We start from the raw sequence: 18,635 nt of genomic DNA on the forward strand, positions 1-18,635 counted from the left end.
AGCCGTACTCAGTGCCCCTCGCCAGTGCCATCTACTCCTTGCAGCTCCCTCACCAAAGACCAATTTAAAAGAGCGTTGCCGAGGCTGGACGCCATATGCAGCCGCGCACATGTGCGGTGCTTCCAAAGATCTTGAAAATACTAATTACTTTGACTTCATTGTTCACGAGGTAAATTATTATCTTTAATTATAGATCAGATGGTGTAAATGTACATTATATGTGACTAATTTAATTTAATTAATATTTTCGGTAGAGAGACGGCAGTGTTGGCTCGGGTGCTACAATTGTAAACAACGATTGATTGTGGAGCGGCCGAGGCGCTGCTCTATTGTCGAGGAATATTTCTCTCTCTGGCTCCTCCTCTCGTCTCCTCTGGCTCCTCCACCACATAGGAGACACTCGGTAAGTCTCCTGTATTAGCCAAAACAATAGGTCATTTGTCTTGAGCTCACAGCTTGAGTTTAACTTACATCGAAATCGCGAGTGGTCTTGATACTGAAAATAACACGAGAGGAAACTAATTATAGGAACTGATATATAGAAAAAATTGGTTAATTATGAAAGTGGGTGAGTTAGGGGTCTCAGTATTTAGGTATTTGTAATGAAAGAAGTTTGCTTTTAAAGAGTGACGTTCTTTTCACAAAATTTTTTCAGTGTGGTACAGTATTTGATTTTCAGCCAGAAATCAAGCACTAGACTACATAGTTTTTCAGTGTAGTAAGATTTTATAATATATTTGGTTGAAAATGTACACATTTTGTGTATGAATGGTTCACTTTTATTCAATTTAATCTTGATGACAGTACAGTCCCAGATTGTATTTTGTGCCTGCATTAGGTTGTGTTGTTTCTGTGAATGCCAAAGGGTTCATTTAAATTTCAGTGGGGGATATATTTCTCATACATATGTTTCATCCAGCCTTTGCATTCTTAAGTGATCTACTGGAAACTAGTAGAATAAAATCTGGACCAGAATGGATGTACAGGTATGTCATCAAGGGATTTCATACTGCTTGTTGGCCTTACCGTTTAGTTTTTGCACCAAGTGCACTGTTAATTTAATTTACATTTCATTCGCTTGTTTCAAAACAGCACACAATACCTAGGAGGTATGAACTGCTTCCAGTTGGCATGTTTCTAATGTGCAGTCTTGCCCACTGGACATTTTATTAATAAATTTTAATTTTAAAATCTGTATATTTTGTTTTGTAAAAAATCTACAGCAATGCTGTTGAACAATATGCTTCATACATTATTAATGTATAATGAGGTACAGTTAGGTTAGGTAAGGTAAGGTTTTAAAACTAATTTGAAATGGGAATCATCTGCAGTAGCCTAGACAGTAGCTTATATCCCATCGTACAGCCGATAGTTTGCTTGTGGGCTTTAAAACATGATTTAACCTAATTCATGATATAAGTTGAGACTACTGTATTTGAAGAATTTTGTATAGCTTTTGGTGTACAAAATGGTCACAAGATTCTATTTTATCTGTATGCCTATTAAATTTTTAAAATAAGAATTCAATGGTAAAACAACCAGTGTTATTGTGCCAGAAGCATAGTTTTTACTCCTTTGTTACACAATGCTTTAGACTAATATGGCTTCACTCTATGGGCGTGTATCCAAATAGAGTTGAACAGGATGGGCCTATGTACTTGATATTACATTATACAGTCCAGTTCTTTATATATTTTATAAATTGATGAAGTTAACTGTAGTGCATGAATCCCTAATGGTTAATAAGAGAATTGTCTAATTATTTGGTGGTGTAAAAAAGTTTTGTATACTGTACAGTACTGTATTTGCTGTAAATATAATTTTTTTATTTTATTTTCAGCTTAAACAATGAGCTACAATAGAGGTCGAGGGTTTGGCTTTGGAGGCTTTTCATTTGCCAGGAAACAAGAGGCAATCCCACCCCCACCCAATGCAACCCTTAGCAAGCATGGCTATCATACAATGACTGCTATTAGCCAAAATGCAATTTCTGGAGGCTGTGGCTATGGCCAACCCCGCAAAAGACCGAGGGATGAAGATGAGTAAGTTGTTCCTTCTGAATGTTCCTTGTTGTTGTTCTGTGTAAGTTGTTCCTTGTTGTTCCGTGTAAGTTGTTCCTTGTTGTTCCATGTAAGTTGTTCCTTGTTGTTCCGTGTAAGTTGTTCTGTTTTGGCCGGGCTTGGGGAGTAGAAGAACTCCCAGAACCCCATCAAGCAGGAATGTTGCTTTTCACTAAGTGACCCTGCTGAACTCTTTTTTTTTTTTTTTTTTTTTTTTTCAGCTCTGCATTCTGGCCTTCTGGTGGCAAGTAGAAATATCAGCAATAGTCAAAACGTTTTAACAATTATGTTTTTATTATGTTTCTCACTGGGAAGGCCCGTGTGTTTTCTGGAAAACTTTACCTCGTAAGACATATTGATCCTGTTCCTCCTGGCTTTACCTACATAATGTATTGCTCCTCAGACATTTCAAAAGTTTCACCTTTTCTTTTTAATGTTTTACATTAATAATAGCACATTCAGTCTCGGTGATTTAAATTAACAGTGCAGTACTCTTAATTGTTTTAGTCCACATTCAAGAACCTTTTATGCTTGAAATGCTGATAATAAGGTGTTACTGTATGTAATATTCTGTAATATCAAGACAAAGGGATTATCATATCAAATCAAAATAGATGCTTGAATTAAAATTAATGTCAATTTAAAAGCTTCTTCCATTATATTTCCTTTTCCATCATCATTCCAGAGCTAACATCATGAGGATCATTATCCCATTTGCATGGGGTAGGCAGCAATTGATCTTTACTTGGGGAGAATATGGAAGGGTGGCCTCAATCTCATCCTTTATTGTTGCAGATACAAAGTTAACAGTCTTAAATTTAACAGGTATTTTGACGATGAGGATGAAAGCTTTGAGGGAGCATATCAGCCCGCCCCGGGTAGCCCAGGACCTCAAAGAAAGGATTCCTCGGATTCTGATGAAGATCCATTGGATGCTTTCATGGCTGGCATTGAACAGGAGGTGCAGTATTTTTTTTCTCCAAGTTGTAAGCTGTGTATAAAAGTACCAACTCCCAGCAAAGCAGCTGATGTACTCCATCCACCTAACAAACTTGTCTTGCACAATTTAGAGTTTAAAACTATTGTTTTGAGTAGTATCAGAGTTGAGCACTTGGCATGTTTGGATATTTGTGGGTATAATTAGATTCATTATATACCTCTTAAAATGAACGTCAAAGCATAGTGTAACTGTAGTACTGTACATTGATAATGAACAAAGCATTGAGAGTTTTATCAGTGTTTTGAATCTTTCTGTTATATAATAGACTTCAAGGTTACTAAAAATTTTAAATGGTATTGTATTTTTTGTGTAAGTGGAATGTGATTCTCTAGATATGGATAGATATTTATGGCTAATTTATATCTTGTACAGGTTAAGAGAACTAAAAAAGGTGCAGGAGACAAAAAAGAAATAAAAGGGGTACGTGATGACATAGACGAGGAGGATGACGAAGAGTCCTACTACAGATATATACAGGAAAACCCCAATGCTGGAAGGTGAGCTATAATATTTTACTGTGCCTGAAGTTACAGTATGTTCATATATCGCCTGACCACTTGGGCTGGATGGTAGGACGACAGTCTCGCTTCATGCAGGTTCGGTGTTCAATCCCTAACCATCTGAGTGGTTGGGTACCACTCCTTCCAACCGTCCCATCCCAAATCCTTTTCCTGATCCTTTCCAGGTGCTATATAGTCATAATGGCTGAGCTCTTTCTCCTGATTGTTTGCTTCCCTTCCTTCGTGTATTGCATTTGCAGTTTGAGAAAATTTACACTATGGTTTTTGTACCTGTATCATCTAAATAAATACAGTACTGTACTGCAATAAATACATTTATATAATGTACAGTATAGTACAGTATATCTATAGTCCTTATACCATACTCCCAGGAGGATCCAGCTGCTGTCAAAGTTTCTCTGCGAGGTTCTATCATCACACACCCATCTTTTTTATATTTTTATTGGAAGAGAAATGTTTTTCTTCCCCTTTTCCTGCTTATTTTATTTAGATTTTCCTTCTCGTAGAGACCTGCCATATGCTTTGGTTTCATGCTTTACTTCACTAATCTCCTTTCATCTCGCCTTCTCTCTCTTGCCTTATATTGGCTTCTCTACATTGTGACCAAAACATTGTCACTTTCATTGCATTTCATGTGTGTGGGGTTGGGTCATTTAAAATTTAATTTATTATTGCATATGATCTTTAAGGACGAGAGGAGATAACCATGATTGGTTTAGATTTTTAGTATGGTTGAAATAAATAGATAAAGATTTGTTTTCATTCAATCTTTTTGTCGTTTTATATTAAAAGAAAATTTGCTGATATAAATTTATCATGCTCATTCGAATATGCATTATCAAATTACACATTTAAAATAAATTATTAGTCTTGCAAACTATTTATGCCTCAATCTTTGTTAGTAGCTTTGTTAACATGTTAAAAACCCTAGCATATTTTACAGGCAACAAGAAGATAGTGAAGATGAGATCGAATATGATGAAGATGGAAACCCTATTGCTCCTAAGAAACCCAAATATATAGATCCGCTCCCACCTATTGACCATTCTACTTTTGAGTATTCAGATTTTACGAAAAACTTCTATCAAGAGCACGAGGATATTGCTGCGCTAGGGCCGTCTCAGGTTCATGAACTGAGAAACAAGCTAGGGATTAAGGTAAACAGTTGCTAGGTATTGACAATGTTCATTAACTTTTTTGTATGTGGTGGTTAGTTCATCATAATGTGTTATTTTGTAAGTCTTATTAATTTGCTGAGTATATTCAATAGTACAGTAGTAGTAGTGGTAAGGACGTATGTTTATGATACATTTATGATAAAAAATAAAGTGTAGTGTAGATTGCTTGAAATAAATATAAATAATTTTAGAGGTTATGTAGAATGATTGAGTCAAGTTGTACTTTTGCTAGAAAAATTAAGTTGTGAAATGTGGGGAAATGACCATATACAGCATACGTAGTGGGAGATTTCCTCTACCTTACAGTGTATGAAGTAGGATATAGACAGATAATTATTATTTTGTAACATTTTCTCTGTATTACAGGTTACAGGTTTTGATGCCCCCAAGCCAGTGACCAGTTTTGGTCACTTCGGATTTGATGAGGCACTGATGAAGGCCATTCGTAAATCAGATTACACTCAACCCACTCCTATTCAGTCCCAGGCAGTACCAATTGCATTGAGTGGAAGGGATGCTATTGGCATTGCAAAAACTGGCAGTGGTAAGACTGCTGCATTTATTTGGCCAATGTTGGTTCATATTATGGACCAAAGAGAATTGGCTCCAGAAGAAGGACCAATTGGTCTCATTTTGGCCCCTACCCGAGAGTTGGCACAGCAGATCTATACGGAAGCTCGAAGATTTGGCAAGGTGTATAATATCCAGGTGAGTTACAATGACGAACACTTTCTATTTTGTGAAATCTGCCCAGTACAGGACAGCCCCATTAATTTGGATTAATTGGGATTGGATCTCTTCTTTGCAACTATATTTCTGATAAAACTAAAATTTGTAGTTTTTGGCAATTATTGACTATAATATTTTTATTAAAACAAGTACCTGTAATTGAATACATATCTATGTATAAACATTATCTTGATAACCATTATCTTTGAAATATTTTGTTCAGGAAGCATTAACCCTTGCACTGCTCACCTATTTTCGGCAAAAACGTCTTGGTGCCATTGTCAAGGACATATTTTTGTTATTTTTACAAATGTTCAGGTAAATTTAATGTCAAAATTTTTCCAAAGTCAACTATTTCCATTTTAAAACACAAATAGTAATGAAAACATTAAAAAACATTAAAATATAGCCAAATTAAAAAACAAAAAGCACAACTCTCCGAGCGCCTAAAGGCGCTTTGCGCAGTGCAGTGGTTAATCAAATAGAGTACAGTACTTTTAATTTTATGTTTTCATTTAGTGACATTGCCTACAATAGTAATTTGCTATAATCTAAAGTGTTTTAATTTACATTTTTCTTTGATACAATGTGACTTCATAATGCCGATAACTTGAGCATTTGGTTAATTGAAGGAGGAGCCCAGTTAGGCTATTAGTGAGGGAATTTCAGGCAACCCTTCACACAAATATTGCTCAACAATGAACTTTTTTTCCCCATATTTCATGTTATTTATGCTTAGATAGCTGAAGATGTTTCTTTGGTAAATTGGGTAAGTGTTACATGATGCAAATATGCTCATATTAAATATTTATTTGTAACTTTGTAGTTATTATTTTTTTGTTTATATTTGACTTAAAGGTTGTATGTGCATATGGTGGTGGCAGTAAATGGGAGCAGAGTAAAGCACTGGAAGCTGGTGCTGAAATTGTCGTTGCCACGCCTGGGCGAATGATCGACATGATCAAGATGAAAGCTACTAATCTGCAACGTGTCACCTTCCTAATTCTTGATGAGGCTGATCGTATGTTTGACATGGGCTTTGAACCACAGGTAAGTTTTTTTTTTAACAGTGTTGTAGTATGGCTTTGGCCATTTAAGGAAGTATCAGTGTAGGTACTGTCCCTCGACATTGTTTTGGCAATCCTCTCCCCAGACCACCATTGTTCATAAAACTCAAAGACCTATTAGCTCTTAGGAATTTTGAGAATAATTGTTGGGAAGTTTGGGAAAAAATAAGCACACAATTCAGACCAAGTCAGTCAGAGAAAAGGGGGATTTTGTCCCCTCCTCACTAACATGTTTGCTGCTTTACGTTGTTTCAAGAAGTAATTTCAGTATTTGTATTTTTTCTAATGTTGCTTTCCAAATATTGTCTGTACATTTTTGTGTGTGTATGTACTCGCCTAGATGTGCTGACAGGGTTGAGCTAGGCTCTTAGTCCTGCCTTCCAAACATTCTTAGATTAATGCAGTGACTCATTTCTCATACTTTAATAATATTTACATCGATTGTGTACATGCATGCGTGCCTCTTTATGGGGTTTGTGTGCGTACTCGCCTAATTATGTTCGTAGAGAATAAGGTCCAGCTCCTGACCCTTACCTCACAGCTATAATACTGTTATTGAAGAAAACATGGTGCAATAATAATGATTTATTTTAGGTAAGGTCCATTTGTGACCATGTCCGGCCTGACCGTCAAACTCTGCTCTTCTCTGCCACATTCAAAAGAAAAGTTGAGCGGCTGGCTCGAGACGTGCTAATAGATCCAGTTCGTGTTGTGCAAGGAGAGCTTGGGGAGGCTAACCAGGATGTCACACAGGTATTAATAAAGCTGAGTTATTAATTCACATATTAATATATTTTGTTTATACTATGTTCCCTTTGTTTCTCGCCTAAAATTTTTTTTCTTATATTCATAATCTTCTCAGGATATTACCAGCTGATGATTTTGATGATTGTGTGGCCTGGTTTGACAGATTGCTACATCCATAAAGATTTAAGCAACCATTTACTAACACATTCTCAGAAAGAAATAATATGGTCAGATAGGCTAGATGTATATGGACAACCATGTTAATAGACTAAGTTTTTCAGATGAAGTACATTTCCAAACAAAAACTTCAGTGGCACCAAAAATTGGGTGGTATGCATTTCTTCTAAGTCATACCTAAGATGATGCGAAAAACTGCTGTGTCATCAGCTACCTCAGCTGAATATTGTTTATTTTTTCGTCTAGCAAAAATATTCGTGATCCTTATGAATCTGATGGCTAGTATTCAGTTTTGTTTTTGTATCAAATCAGTTATTGCTCTGTAAACTACTGAACAGACCACTAGGCACAAGATGGCAGCACCCTTTATAAAAATAGGGTTAAGGGAATCTATTACTTTCACTTGAAGCTCCAAGCCATCCAACATGCTCGTGGAAGCCAGGATAAAAAGTGGAGAAACAGGAGCAGCTAAGAAAGTGTTTATAAAGCAATATTTAAATTATCTTGATGACCGTTTTGAGTTAGTCTCCTCGGTGGCAGCTTATGCCAGTTGCTGTGGATGGAGGAAAGGCATCAAAATACTGCGCAGTAGAGAAACGATTATTAAATAGGGAAAAATTTACCTGATCAGCAAACTCCAGGAAGAGTGTCAAAGTGGCAGGCTTTGACCAGGACCCAAAGAACAAAGACAAAGGTTTCAAATAGTAGGCAAATGGTAAACAGACACCTAAGAGCCACACAGCAGCAATAAGGATGGGGCACAAGAAGCTGATACTGTGATGCGAGGGGAAGTTACCAGCCACAACCCCCGAGACCAGATCTTTGAACATGTCCTGGAAGACACCCATCCCACAAATGTGAAAAGAAAATAATTTACAATGTTTCAGTGCATTCTGTATTATTATCTAGTCGTGTAGTAAAAGCATGGAAGTGGTCAATGTTTATACAATATAAATCTTATGTAATCTAGTTGTTTTCATATACAGCACAGATAGAAAATACAGAATAAGATTGATTATAGGACTAGTGCTTATGGTATGTTGTTTAGAATTACATTAGCTAGAGTCTTGTTATCTCAAACTTTTAACATTATTTTGTAAATATTGATTTTCTAGTGAATAATCAACTCTTCATCTCCACAGATTATTCGGGTTTTGAATTCGGCTGGTCATAAATGGTCTTGGCTCGTTCAGCACCTTGTGGAGTATATGTCCTCTGGCAGTGTGCTAATTTTTGTAACTAAGAAAGCAAATGCGGAGGAGCTAAGCAAGAATCTAGTAATCAAAGAATTTGAAGCACTTCTGCTACATGGTGACATGAGTCAGTTTGAAAGAAATGAAGTTATAACTGCTTTCAAAAAGAAGGACAAACCTATTTTGGTAGCTACTGATGTAGCGGCTCGAGGGTTAGACATACCCCACATCAGAACTGTTATCAACTATGATGTAGCCAGAGACATAGACACACACACCCATCGAATTGGCCGGACAGGTGAGTAGGGCTTTCTCCATTAACAAAAGGGGTAAGGGAAAAAATAAGGCAGGTGCTGAAACATAAGAAATCATCAAAAGCAAATATAGTACAGGTTGAAAATAAAGTAGTACATGTACAGTATTATTATTTATTTTATAAGTTTTTAACATTATTACAGTACTGTGTTATAATCCTTAACTTGCAAGCTAAACTTACATTTTCAGCTGACCAACAATTGGTATTTCCAATGAAAAATAATATTCTGAATATTGCACATATAAAGGCACATACAGGCTTGCAATGGACGTAAATGCAACAATTTTCTCTTACGTAATGTCTTCCAAGTTCCTTATATTTCTTGCAATCATTCATAATGCTTTCAAGAAGATCATTCTAACCCTTACTGCATAATGTAATGTGAGGAAAACTCTGGATGTACAGGAGTTATTGGATTTAAGACATTTATAATAAACTAGGATAACGGTCTGGATTATTTTAGAAGATGTCCGGTCATCCATTATAATAGATATCTATCCCAGTAAGACTCTTTATCAGATATTATCTAATGCAATTGTTATTTTGTAAATAACAAATTCTGTATTAAGTATTTTTTGTTTTTAGTATGAATTAACCATTAGAGTACAGGTATACTTAAATTCATAGGTTGTGTTATGATTACAATACAGTATATCTAATGTTAAACATTATTTTAATGGAAAAAATCTAAACACTGCTTTTTGTTCTGATCTTTTAGGTCGTGCTGGAGAAAAGGGAACAGCTTACACACTTGTTACAGATAAGGATAAAGAATTTACAGGGCATTTGGTACGGAACCTTGAAGGAGCTGCCCAAGAGGTTCCATCTGAGCTACTGGAGTTGGCTATGCAGAGTTCGTGGTTCCGCAAGTCTCGATTCAAGCAGGGCAAGGCTAAGGCTCTTGGGGGACGAGGTTTAGGCTTCCGAGAGCGTCCAGGCCTTGGGTCTACTCCAGTCAGTGAATCTACAGGTCAGTGGGTAGACCATTTTATTGTTCAAGCTTTCATTTAGTAGTAATGTTATTTCAAGTTATGGATGCAAAAATATTATAAAAAAATTCTTAAATGGTGCATGCATATTTATACAGTACTAAAAATACTCTTGTACATATTTGACGTAGTTGTTTATGGTTAGTCTTTTCCATTCTTTTTTCTATGCCCTCTCAATTTTATTGTATTTTTTTAAGTTGGTAATATAGTATTAGCCTTTTTGCTTTTCACTCTCCATGTCATCATTATTTGATGACATGGGAGAGTGAATATTCACCCTTCTTTGTGTACTGCCTGTGTTCACCATTTTATCTTTCTCTACCTTTCATTCTTCTGGGAATTTTGTTAGTTGTGTTCTTGTCTCCCCTTCCTCTTCTGTCTACGTGTTGTGTGTTGCATTCCCACAGCCTGTCCTCGTAACTTGTGCCTCTTCGCTCTGGGGCTGGCCTCGGGGCTTACCTCTGCACTTTTCCAAACGGGGTACGGGCTCCATGCTGGGGCCGCATATTCCGGGTTTGGTCTTTTGTATGTGGTATACGAGGTGCTTGTTCTGCCTGCGGGTGGGTGTTGCTTTCATTCGCCCACTCCTGCCCCTACAATTCCTTTTCGTTGGGATGGATGGAGCTGGGTTTATGGTCCTGGCTTCTGTTTTCTGTTCCTTTCCAGAACGTTCTTTTTGTTTTCGTGAAGTTCACATGCTGGGGTTCTCATATATGCCTCGGTGACGCGTGCGTCCTTCTTCCCTGCTGGGGCTGCTTGTGCTGCTCCTGCGGGTTACAGGGTTGCTGTTTTCGCTTCGCATTTCGGTTCGTGGTCCTCATTTCCTTGTTGGCCTCTTCCTGTTCTATGGTTCTTTGCTGCCCTTGGTTAGGGGTGCTTCTTTGCTCGGTGTCCGATCCTGCGGGTTTTCCCGCGTCTCCGCTTCTCTTGCGGGTCAGTCCAGCCCAGTACTGGCTGGTTCATTCTTCCCCTCGAGTCTTCGCTTCTCGTTTTTTTTTGTCTCGGGTTCTCGTCCCTTGTGTGGGCACTGGTGGCTTCGTTGTTGGTCTCCTGCCTGCGTGTTTTGTTTCAGCGGCAGTAGGTGGTTCCTTGTGGTCCTTCAGGTCTTCCTATCACTGCGTAGGTGTACTACGATCTCTGATAGGGTTGTCTTATCCTTCCCTTCGGGGTTCTTCTGGGACTGTCTTTGGTGCCGAGTGCTGTTGCCTCGTTTCAGGCGGAGCTGGCGGGTCTGCTCTCGCTTGCGTTCAGTCTTGCTGTTCCTTCTGCTCCGTTCCACAGAATTAAGGAACACAAAAGAAGTGTTAAGTCTGCAAACAATAACACTGCTCTCTTCTGTCATGTTAGGGATTCTAATCATCCTATTGATTGGTCTTCTTTCAAAATAATCTTTCCTGCCTCTACTCTTCATAGACGCTGTCTTGTTGAATCTGCTTTGATACACAACATACTCAACATGAACCTTAGTCCTGGCTTTGTTGCTGTTGACTCTTCCCTTTCACAGTACATTCTCAAATGCTCTAACCTTTCTTAACAAATGTGACCAAACATAAGCCTGCTTCCCTTTTTTCTCTCTTTTTTTTCTTTCTCTTCTTACGTTCCCATTCTTATACCCATTATTACCCCTCTTTTTTTTTTACACCCCATTATTACACCCATCCCATCCGTACCTTTTTGCCTTGCTCCTACTTTCTTCTAGGAATTTCCTCCTCCTGATCTCTCTCTCTCTTGTAATGCCTGTGCCTTCCTCGTTCCCTCACAATTGACTTGATAATGGTCCAGGACAGACCGAAATGCTGTCATCTCATCTTCTGGTGTGTGGTTAGTCTTCATATCTTCAATCACGTTATTGTGACGCATCGTCTGAGTATTTATACCTTGTTATGATATATCAGTAGTCCCTTGACATCTATACTTTGTAGAACTAAAAGAAGAAAATACTGTTGAAAATGTCAAAAATTAACTTTATTGCTAGATCTTTTTTCAGTGAAAATGGATTTTTTGTGTGTGTCCTAAAATTTTAATGAGAGCATTTTTGTGTTTATGCAACTTCAACTAATTGATTCAGATTCCTCTTTGCATGCTATGTTAGTAGGTAGTGGTGGTGGGGGGGGCGGCGGCGGTGGCGGCGGGGCCAGTGTGGCAGTAGGGCCAGCCAGTCAAGCCTATGGAGGTGGCGACCCTAGCATGACAGGTCCAGCTACCAATCGCCTTGCTGCAATGAAGGCTGCTTTCCATTCACAGTACAAGAACCAGGTTAGTTTCGAATATGCATGTATATATATATATTTCTAAAGTATGTATGTATCACCAAATCTAAATTTTATTTTGTTACTGATAATTTTTAATATTTTATTTTTGTGACATTTCTGACAACATTGCTTTCAGTGTTGTGCCATGGTTGAGAGCCAGTAGTGAGTGGATGTTAAGAATGATTACTGTAAACCAACCACTTGAAAAGTGTTGCATGAATAATGCAATACCAATTATGGATAACTAGGAGTATTACATTGACAAAAACATGATGTATGGAAGGGACAAGGTTCATCTCAAGGGAGGAGGAGGGGGGGCAGCTTTTGCACACTCATAGCAAGGAATAGTATGCAAAGCTTCAAACATTTAATGTATACTGATACAGGTGTAAATAATCGGAAAATTAAGACACCTAAAAAAAAAGGTGGGGAGGGAAATAAGAACAATTACAAACAATTTTGCCATGAAAAAATGTAGTGAAAAATATGACAGCACAGAAAAGATGTCTGCAGGTATGCTATACTAACTCTAGAAGTGTGAGGAGCAAGATGGATGACCTCGTTGCATTGGTATGTACTAAAAAGATAAGACATAATAGCACTCACTATTTTTTTGGGGGGAAAGAGAAGATTGGGCAGATCACAACATGAGAGGTGGGCTGTCCTTGGGACGTGATGCGAGTCTATGAGATCAAAGTTACGAGAACAAACTAGAAACATTGAATGTACAAACAATGGAGTAAATGAGATCCAGAGGAGACTTGGTCACACTGTACAAAATTTTAAAGAGAGCCCATAAGGGTATATCATTTGAAATAAGGAGAGGTAATTCTAGATAGCATGGTTGAAATCTTGAAATACAAGTGAGTCACAGGAATATAAAGAAGTAAAAGAAGTACCCCTTCAGTACATTAGTAGTGAACACACATGAACTGAATAAAAATGTAGTTGATGCCTGTTCTATTCCAGATTTAAAAGTAGAAATAAGTCATAAGAAATAAAAGGGTAATATTGTGTCAGATACATGTGCGTACATTATACGTAAGAATTCATCTTTTCATATATGCAGTAGCAGACTGTACTTTTGTGTGATTGATTAAAGATTTTGAAGACCCTTAAATGAATCCCATTATAATGTAAAGAGATTAGTATTCATAACTGTTCATTTTCAGATTTTTAATTTGTCTAGTTCTTTCTTGTCAGTTTCTTCTCAGTAACAAGTGTATACACTTCTTCTCAGTGTATTTCATTCTTCTTCATTCTATCATTTTTTCTCAGTTCTTGTTTTGTTCTTTTCCATTCTCTTGTTTTCTTCCATGTTGCATTTGTTTTTCTTAGTTCTTCCTTGTCTCTCTTTTTTTTACCCCTCCTTATCCCATTCTTGTCTGTTCTTACTTTCCTCATTCTTCTGAAATTATTCCATTCAGCTTTTATGGGTTAATTTATGTAAATTTCATTATTAACTCTAAATTACACTTCACTATATTTCTTTAAAATATTTTCTTCATGAACACAACTTTTAATAATGCTTGATTTTCATTTTGTTTTTCCTTTTCAGTTCACTGCAGCTAGCGCAGAAACCTCGTGGACACTAGGTGACGCTAAGGTTGTTGAAAATACGCCACAGCGGGAACGTAAGAGAAAATCCAGATGGGATGATTAAACGATGAACTAAAATTCCTTTAATATCTAATAGCTAAATTTGTAGACGTCATTGTTAGATAATAAGCAGTGTAGGTGAAACCCCATGATAAAAATTTAATAAAACGTGCACTAACATCACAAACTGACATTTCAATTTGCAGAGTCCTGCAGATAACCCTGAGATGGTTCTTACAAAATTTCAATTGTGGTTAAATTGAAATGAGTTTTTTTTAACACCGCTTTCAGTGAGGTGCTGATACATTATAGACGTGTCCAAGTTGGGATGATTGAACCTCACTTGTTTAATGACTTATTGTTCTTGTGATGCAAATGGGTCTTGAAAAGTCAGTCTGTGCTGTCGAGGTTACCGAGACACTCGATGTAAAGCCAATGATGCATTGATCGATGATGAAATCTACGTAGCCAATCAATGGCTCTGTCTCATGGATCAAGTGAATGCAAAGAGGTGGCCACAGCAGTATATGTTTTAAGAGAGTATTCCTCAAAATCAGGCATGAAGGTCATGCTAGTAAAAGAACTGTTAACTTAGTGTATAATTAATAAGATGACTGGTAGACCCACTTCAGAGATAACCAAGGATGGACAGTGATACAGCATTCTGGAAACATAACAAAACTACACATACACACAAAATATGTATATATATATATTTAGAAATATACGGCTGTATTTCATTATTCTAGATAAGGTTTTATGGATGGTTTAATACTGGATTGTTTCAGATATGCTGATGCTTTTCAAACTTCATGTCTGTGAATGTATAATTCTTCTCATAGAAATCATCTATGTTGTGTATAGGAGTATGATATAAACCTGAATTTCCCCAAATACTGTATGTTTAATTCAAACAAGTTTTGATTTCTGAATGATAAAGACAGTTAGTGTAAGTCTATTAAAGATGTGGTTTTCTTCTAGAATAATAAACTGTATATGGATTTTATATAGTAGGTTTGTTTCAACTTTGGCAAACAGGAAGCAGTGATACTACACGACATTAAAGATGTACTTCCAGTATGAATTACTAAATTTGAATATGCCTACATAATATTTCATCAACAAACCTAGGATTGCAGTTGAAATTTTGTTTTATCAGATTCAGACTTGATTAAAAGGAAAGAACTTCATATAATTGATAATACCATACACATCAGTTTGGTTTTAATGTGTTTTAATAAAAATAAACAAATTATTCTTAGATTCAAATATATTGTATACAGTAGTGAATGTGTGCTTACTGTTGCTAATCTAAGCTATGTTAATAACAAAAATTCACAAACAATTAGTTACTGGTGCTCTGCAGTAATTAAAAAAGTGTCATTGTAACTAGCAGCTGGTGTCTGAATTTGTCTAATTCTAGACACGTTTTATCTGTTACAAGTTTTGATCGTTTATCATTCTCAACGCTCCAGTGTTTCTGCAGGCGGATCGACCCGTCCAGATTTTACACCTTTGGGTTGTTATTGTACATCATGAACTTGATTCTGGGTCTAAATTCTAACATAACTAATACCATAAATCTTATAATGGCATAATTTAACTGGGATAAAACAGCTTTATTAGTGTGCAAAGGAAATAAGTATTACTTGGAACTCTGTGATCATTTGTGATCACAGCAAGTATATGCACTCTACACTTTTAGTTTCACTGTGTAAATTAGGACAATTATTTTATCTGGTGGATTAGTCATTTAAAATACTGATGCTGTTTTGTACCTGTAACACACAGCAGTAATTCCACATGGAGCATGATACTGCTTTCTGTGCATAGCTCATGTAATGCAAAAATGCTTACTCTTCCAAAATCATCAGAAGTTATACTTCATGTTATACCGTATGCATGCCAACTCTCAGATTAAACTCGGACAAGTGGTGAGATTGTTCATTCCAAGAGCTGTCAAAATTACAAAAATAAGTTAAAATGAGAATTGTTTGAAGAAAGAAAATTTATACTGTAAATAACAATTTAAGAGAAAATATTTGCAAAAAATGTAAATATCCATTAAGCACTTAATTTTGGAGGCAATTAAATGGCAATTAAAAAGTTTGTTCTTAATGTCTTGATTTACTTGCAAAAGATGAGGATATATCCATTACTGGACCATGCATCCAAAGTGAGAAACATTTAAGAGTTTTTGCTTTTTTAAATTTATCTGTAGAGGGCCACATGGTTTCCGAACCTCTCAGGGCTGAGAATGAATGAATAACCTGTTGTGTCCGGATAAGTGGTTCATCATCCTGTAAAGCTAGGGAAAACAAATTTGACAATTTTGTTGCATAAATTCAACATTATTTTGTTTGTACTTAATATGAGAAGTTCTGATCCACTTGTCTACTTGAAGATTGTGGTTGATGGAGCATTGTTATGTAGATGGAAAAGGTGGTGGTGGATGCTGAGTGTTGGGTTGACTGAAGTGAAGATTAATGGTGATGAGGTAACCTCAGTAGACTGCCTTTCACCATGTACTGTATTCTAATGTACCTAATGCCATGGCAGAGTTTAAATCTTCTGAGCCATCCATTAGTGTATGAACACTGCTCAAGTGGCACCATGTACGGTCACTGGGCAAACAAGTTCCATCTTTATTGAACATTTTTCTTCAGACTGCCTGTCTCACTAGTTAATTGAACTTTTTATTCTGACAAACCCAAAAGGGATAACAGGCATGTTCAGATAAGTGGCGTCCGGAAAGCACGTGGTTATCTAATTGGGAAACTTTGGAATATGTTAACTTTTGATTGTTACACTTATGAAAGTATCTTACTAGTTTTTTATAATTATTCAAATAATTATATTTTGTATTAAATTGCTGCAGATGTCCAGGTTATCCTGCATGCCAATAACTTTATCCTATAACACCAATGTCTCTGATTGTCGATTACTGGTTTTCAAATACTTCACAGATACATTAAGGATATACAGTATATATATATATATAGTTTATAATGTGGAATTCATGAGAAATAACAGTACAATATTTATATTTTTTCCAAATATCCCAGTGTTAAAGCATGTCAGTTGCATGTGAATATTGTAATACATTGTCAAGGATGCATATTGCACATACCAAAGACTAATTTTTGACTACTAATGCATGTAACTAAATAAATGCTCATTGATACTGGCATTAGTCATAAGAAATAATCATCATATCATTAGCCTAATAATATAATCAATCATGAAAAACATTAAATATACAGTTTAGAAGATATTTAAAATACATGCACACATACATACAGCTCTTGGTTTGACAAGACTCATCATTAGGCATGTTGTATAGTATATTTAGTGATAATTTATATTCTGTGGACTTAACATTCCTTTCAAAGGTTACTGCCCTGGCTTATTAACACAAATTGGTAGCCTGATGGAAAGGAAACATGCCCCCTATTGCTCAATTTATTTCATTCCACTCCTAGGTTACACAACTCTAACATTTTTAAATGCCCAGCTTTTGAAGATGACCATAAGTTTTGTTTCCCATCATTTCCCCTTAAATTAGATGACATGAGGTACACTTCTCAGTGAAACATCTCAATGTATTTCTCATTTCATATCAGTATCTTGAGTAATATTTGAGAATTATGTTACTGTACTTTTAACCTACGACTAGAATGGTGCTATATAGCCACCCTGTCTCAGCGTCTCTTCAAATGATTACCATTATTAACTGTCACAAAATTATAATTATTAAAATGGACAGAAAACAATACCAGATAATTTAAATTGCCATAGAGGCTTAGAAGTGCACCTATATGGAGGATTTAGAAACATGGTTGTGTTTATGCAGGCACTGTTGTTGAAGGCTGTGTTGGGGAGGGCTGGATGTACTGATGAAGGTAGTACTAGCGGAGTAAGCACCACGCTCGCTGCTCAAGTTTAAATAAGAAAACTCCCTCGTGTGTTGAAAACCAAACTGATGGGAAGTAAGTAATTATCAAAAGGTACCAAAAATGGGAAGAATATATAGCACTGTGAATCACTAGATATTACTCAAAGAAAGAGCTAAATATCAATACACACAAATCACAATAGCGTGATATATCAAATGAACAAATCCATAAGGGCCGTGATGAGGGTTCGAACTTCTACCCGGGATGATCCCAGACGCTGCCTTAGTCGACTGCACCACAACATGGTCAAACGAATTGCAACCGGGAGTTGTACTGACTTCACACTGATCCTGCAGCCTCTCTGAGACACAAACCAGGGTTTTACACGATTCCCCAATGCACTCGGACTCTGTCAACAAGCTGTTCTACCTCTTCGCCCTTCAATACACCTCATCACAGCCCTTGTGGATTTGTTCATGAGCTAAATATCACTCATGATGACAATACGAGAACAGAAGGACATAAGGCGAACAATATCAACAGTATCAGATTCGCCAAGGGTACTATCGAGGGACAAACTACTTTCTCGGAACATTAGGAAAGCATGACATACGATCATCTTGAAAACCCTGGCAGGGCATTCAACAAGGAGGTACACGACTGTAAGTGGGACAATGTAGTTTGGATAAAAGTGAGCTGGACATTGTTTGATTGATGAAGATTAAGCCACCCTAAAGGTGGCACGGGCATGAATAGCCCGTAATGTAATGGACGGTGTTTCATTAAGTGAGTGTGAAATGCAACGTAGCCCAAGCACACACTGATCGCCACCATACGATGCACACTTCCCCCATGCTGCGAGGGACAGTGTCTACTAAGGTGTCATGGAAAAGGAGGGAGCCTTTTCCCTC

General features: G+C 36.9%; 1 protein-coding gene across 4 annotated transcripts in view; it reads left to right on the forward strand.

Annotated features, from left to right (window-relative positions):
- Positions 1-15,946, forward strand: part of LOC123756752 (ATP-dependent RNA helicase DDX42) — a 37,914-nt gene extending 21,968 nt beyond the window's left edge. The window contains exons 1-13 of one of the 4 annotated variants that reach the window (XM_045740049.2): positions 34-169; positions 255-403; positions 1,841-2,042; positions 2,886-3,021; positions 3,433-3,557; positions 4,525-4,738; positions 5,126-5,467; positions 6,347-6,538; positions 7,150-7,308; positions 8,622-8,970; positions 9,707-9,958; positions 12,046-12,233; positions 13,788-15,946. In XM_045740049.2, coding sequence (XP_045596005.1) covers positions 1,849-2,042; positions 2,886-3,021; positions 3,433-3,557; positions 4,525-4,738; positions 5,126-5,467; positions 6,347-6,538; positions 7,150-7,308; positions 8,622-8,970; positions 9,707-9,958; positions 12,046-12,233; positions 13,788-13,892 — 2,256 coding nt within the window. In that variant the 5' untranslated portion in view covers positions 34-169; positions 255-403; positions 1,841-1,848 and the 3' untranslated portion in view covers positions 13,893-15,946. Of the gene's footprint in view, positions 1-33; positions 170-254; positions 404-1,840; positions 2,043-2,885; positions 3,022-3,432; positions 3,558-4,524; positions 4,739-5,125; positions 5,468-6,346; positions 6,539-7,149; positions 7,309-8,621; positions 8,971-9,706; positions 9,959-12,045; positions 12,234-13,787 lie in introns of those variants that run through there. The other 3 variants (XM_045740050.2, XM_045740051.2, XM_069331838.1) reach the window with 3 other exon arrangements.
- The last annotated feature ends 2,689 nt before the right edge of the window (positions 15,947-18,635 follow it).

The sequence above is a fragment of the Procambarus clarkii genome, chromosome 26 (assembly GCF_040958095.1).
Source record: "Procambarus clarkii isolate CNS0578487 chromosome 26, FALCON_Pclarkii_2.0, whole genome shotgun sequence".
Lineage (NCBI taxonomy): Eukaryota > Metazoa > Arthropoda > Malacostraca > Decapoda > Cambaridae > Procambarus > Procambarus clarkii.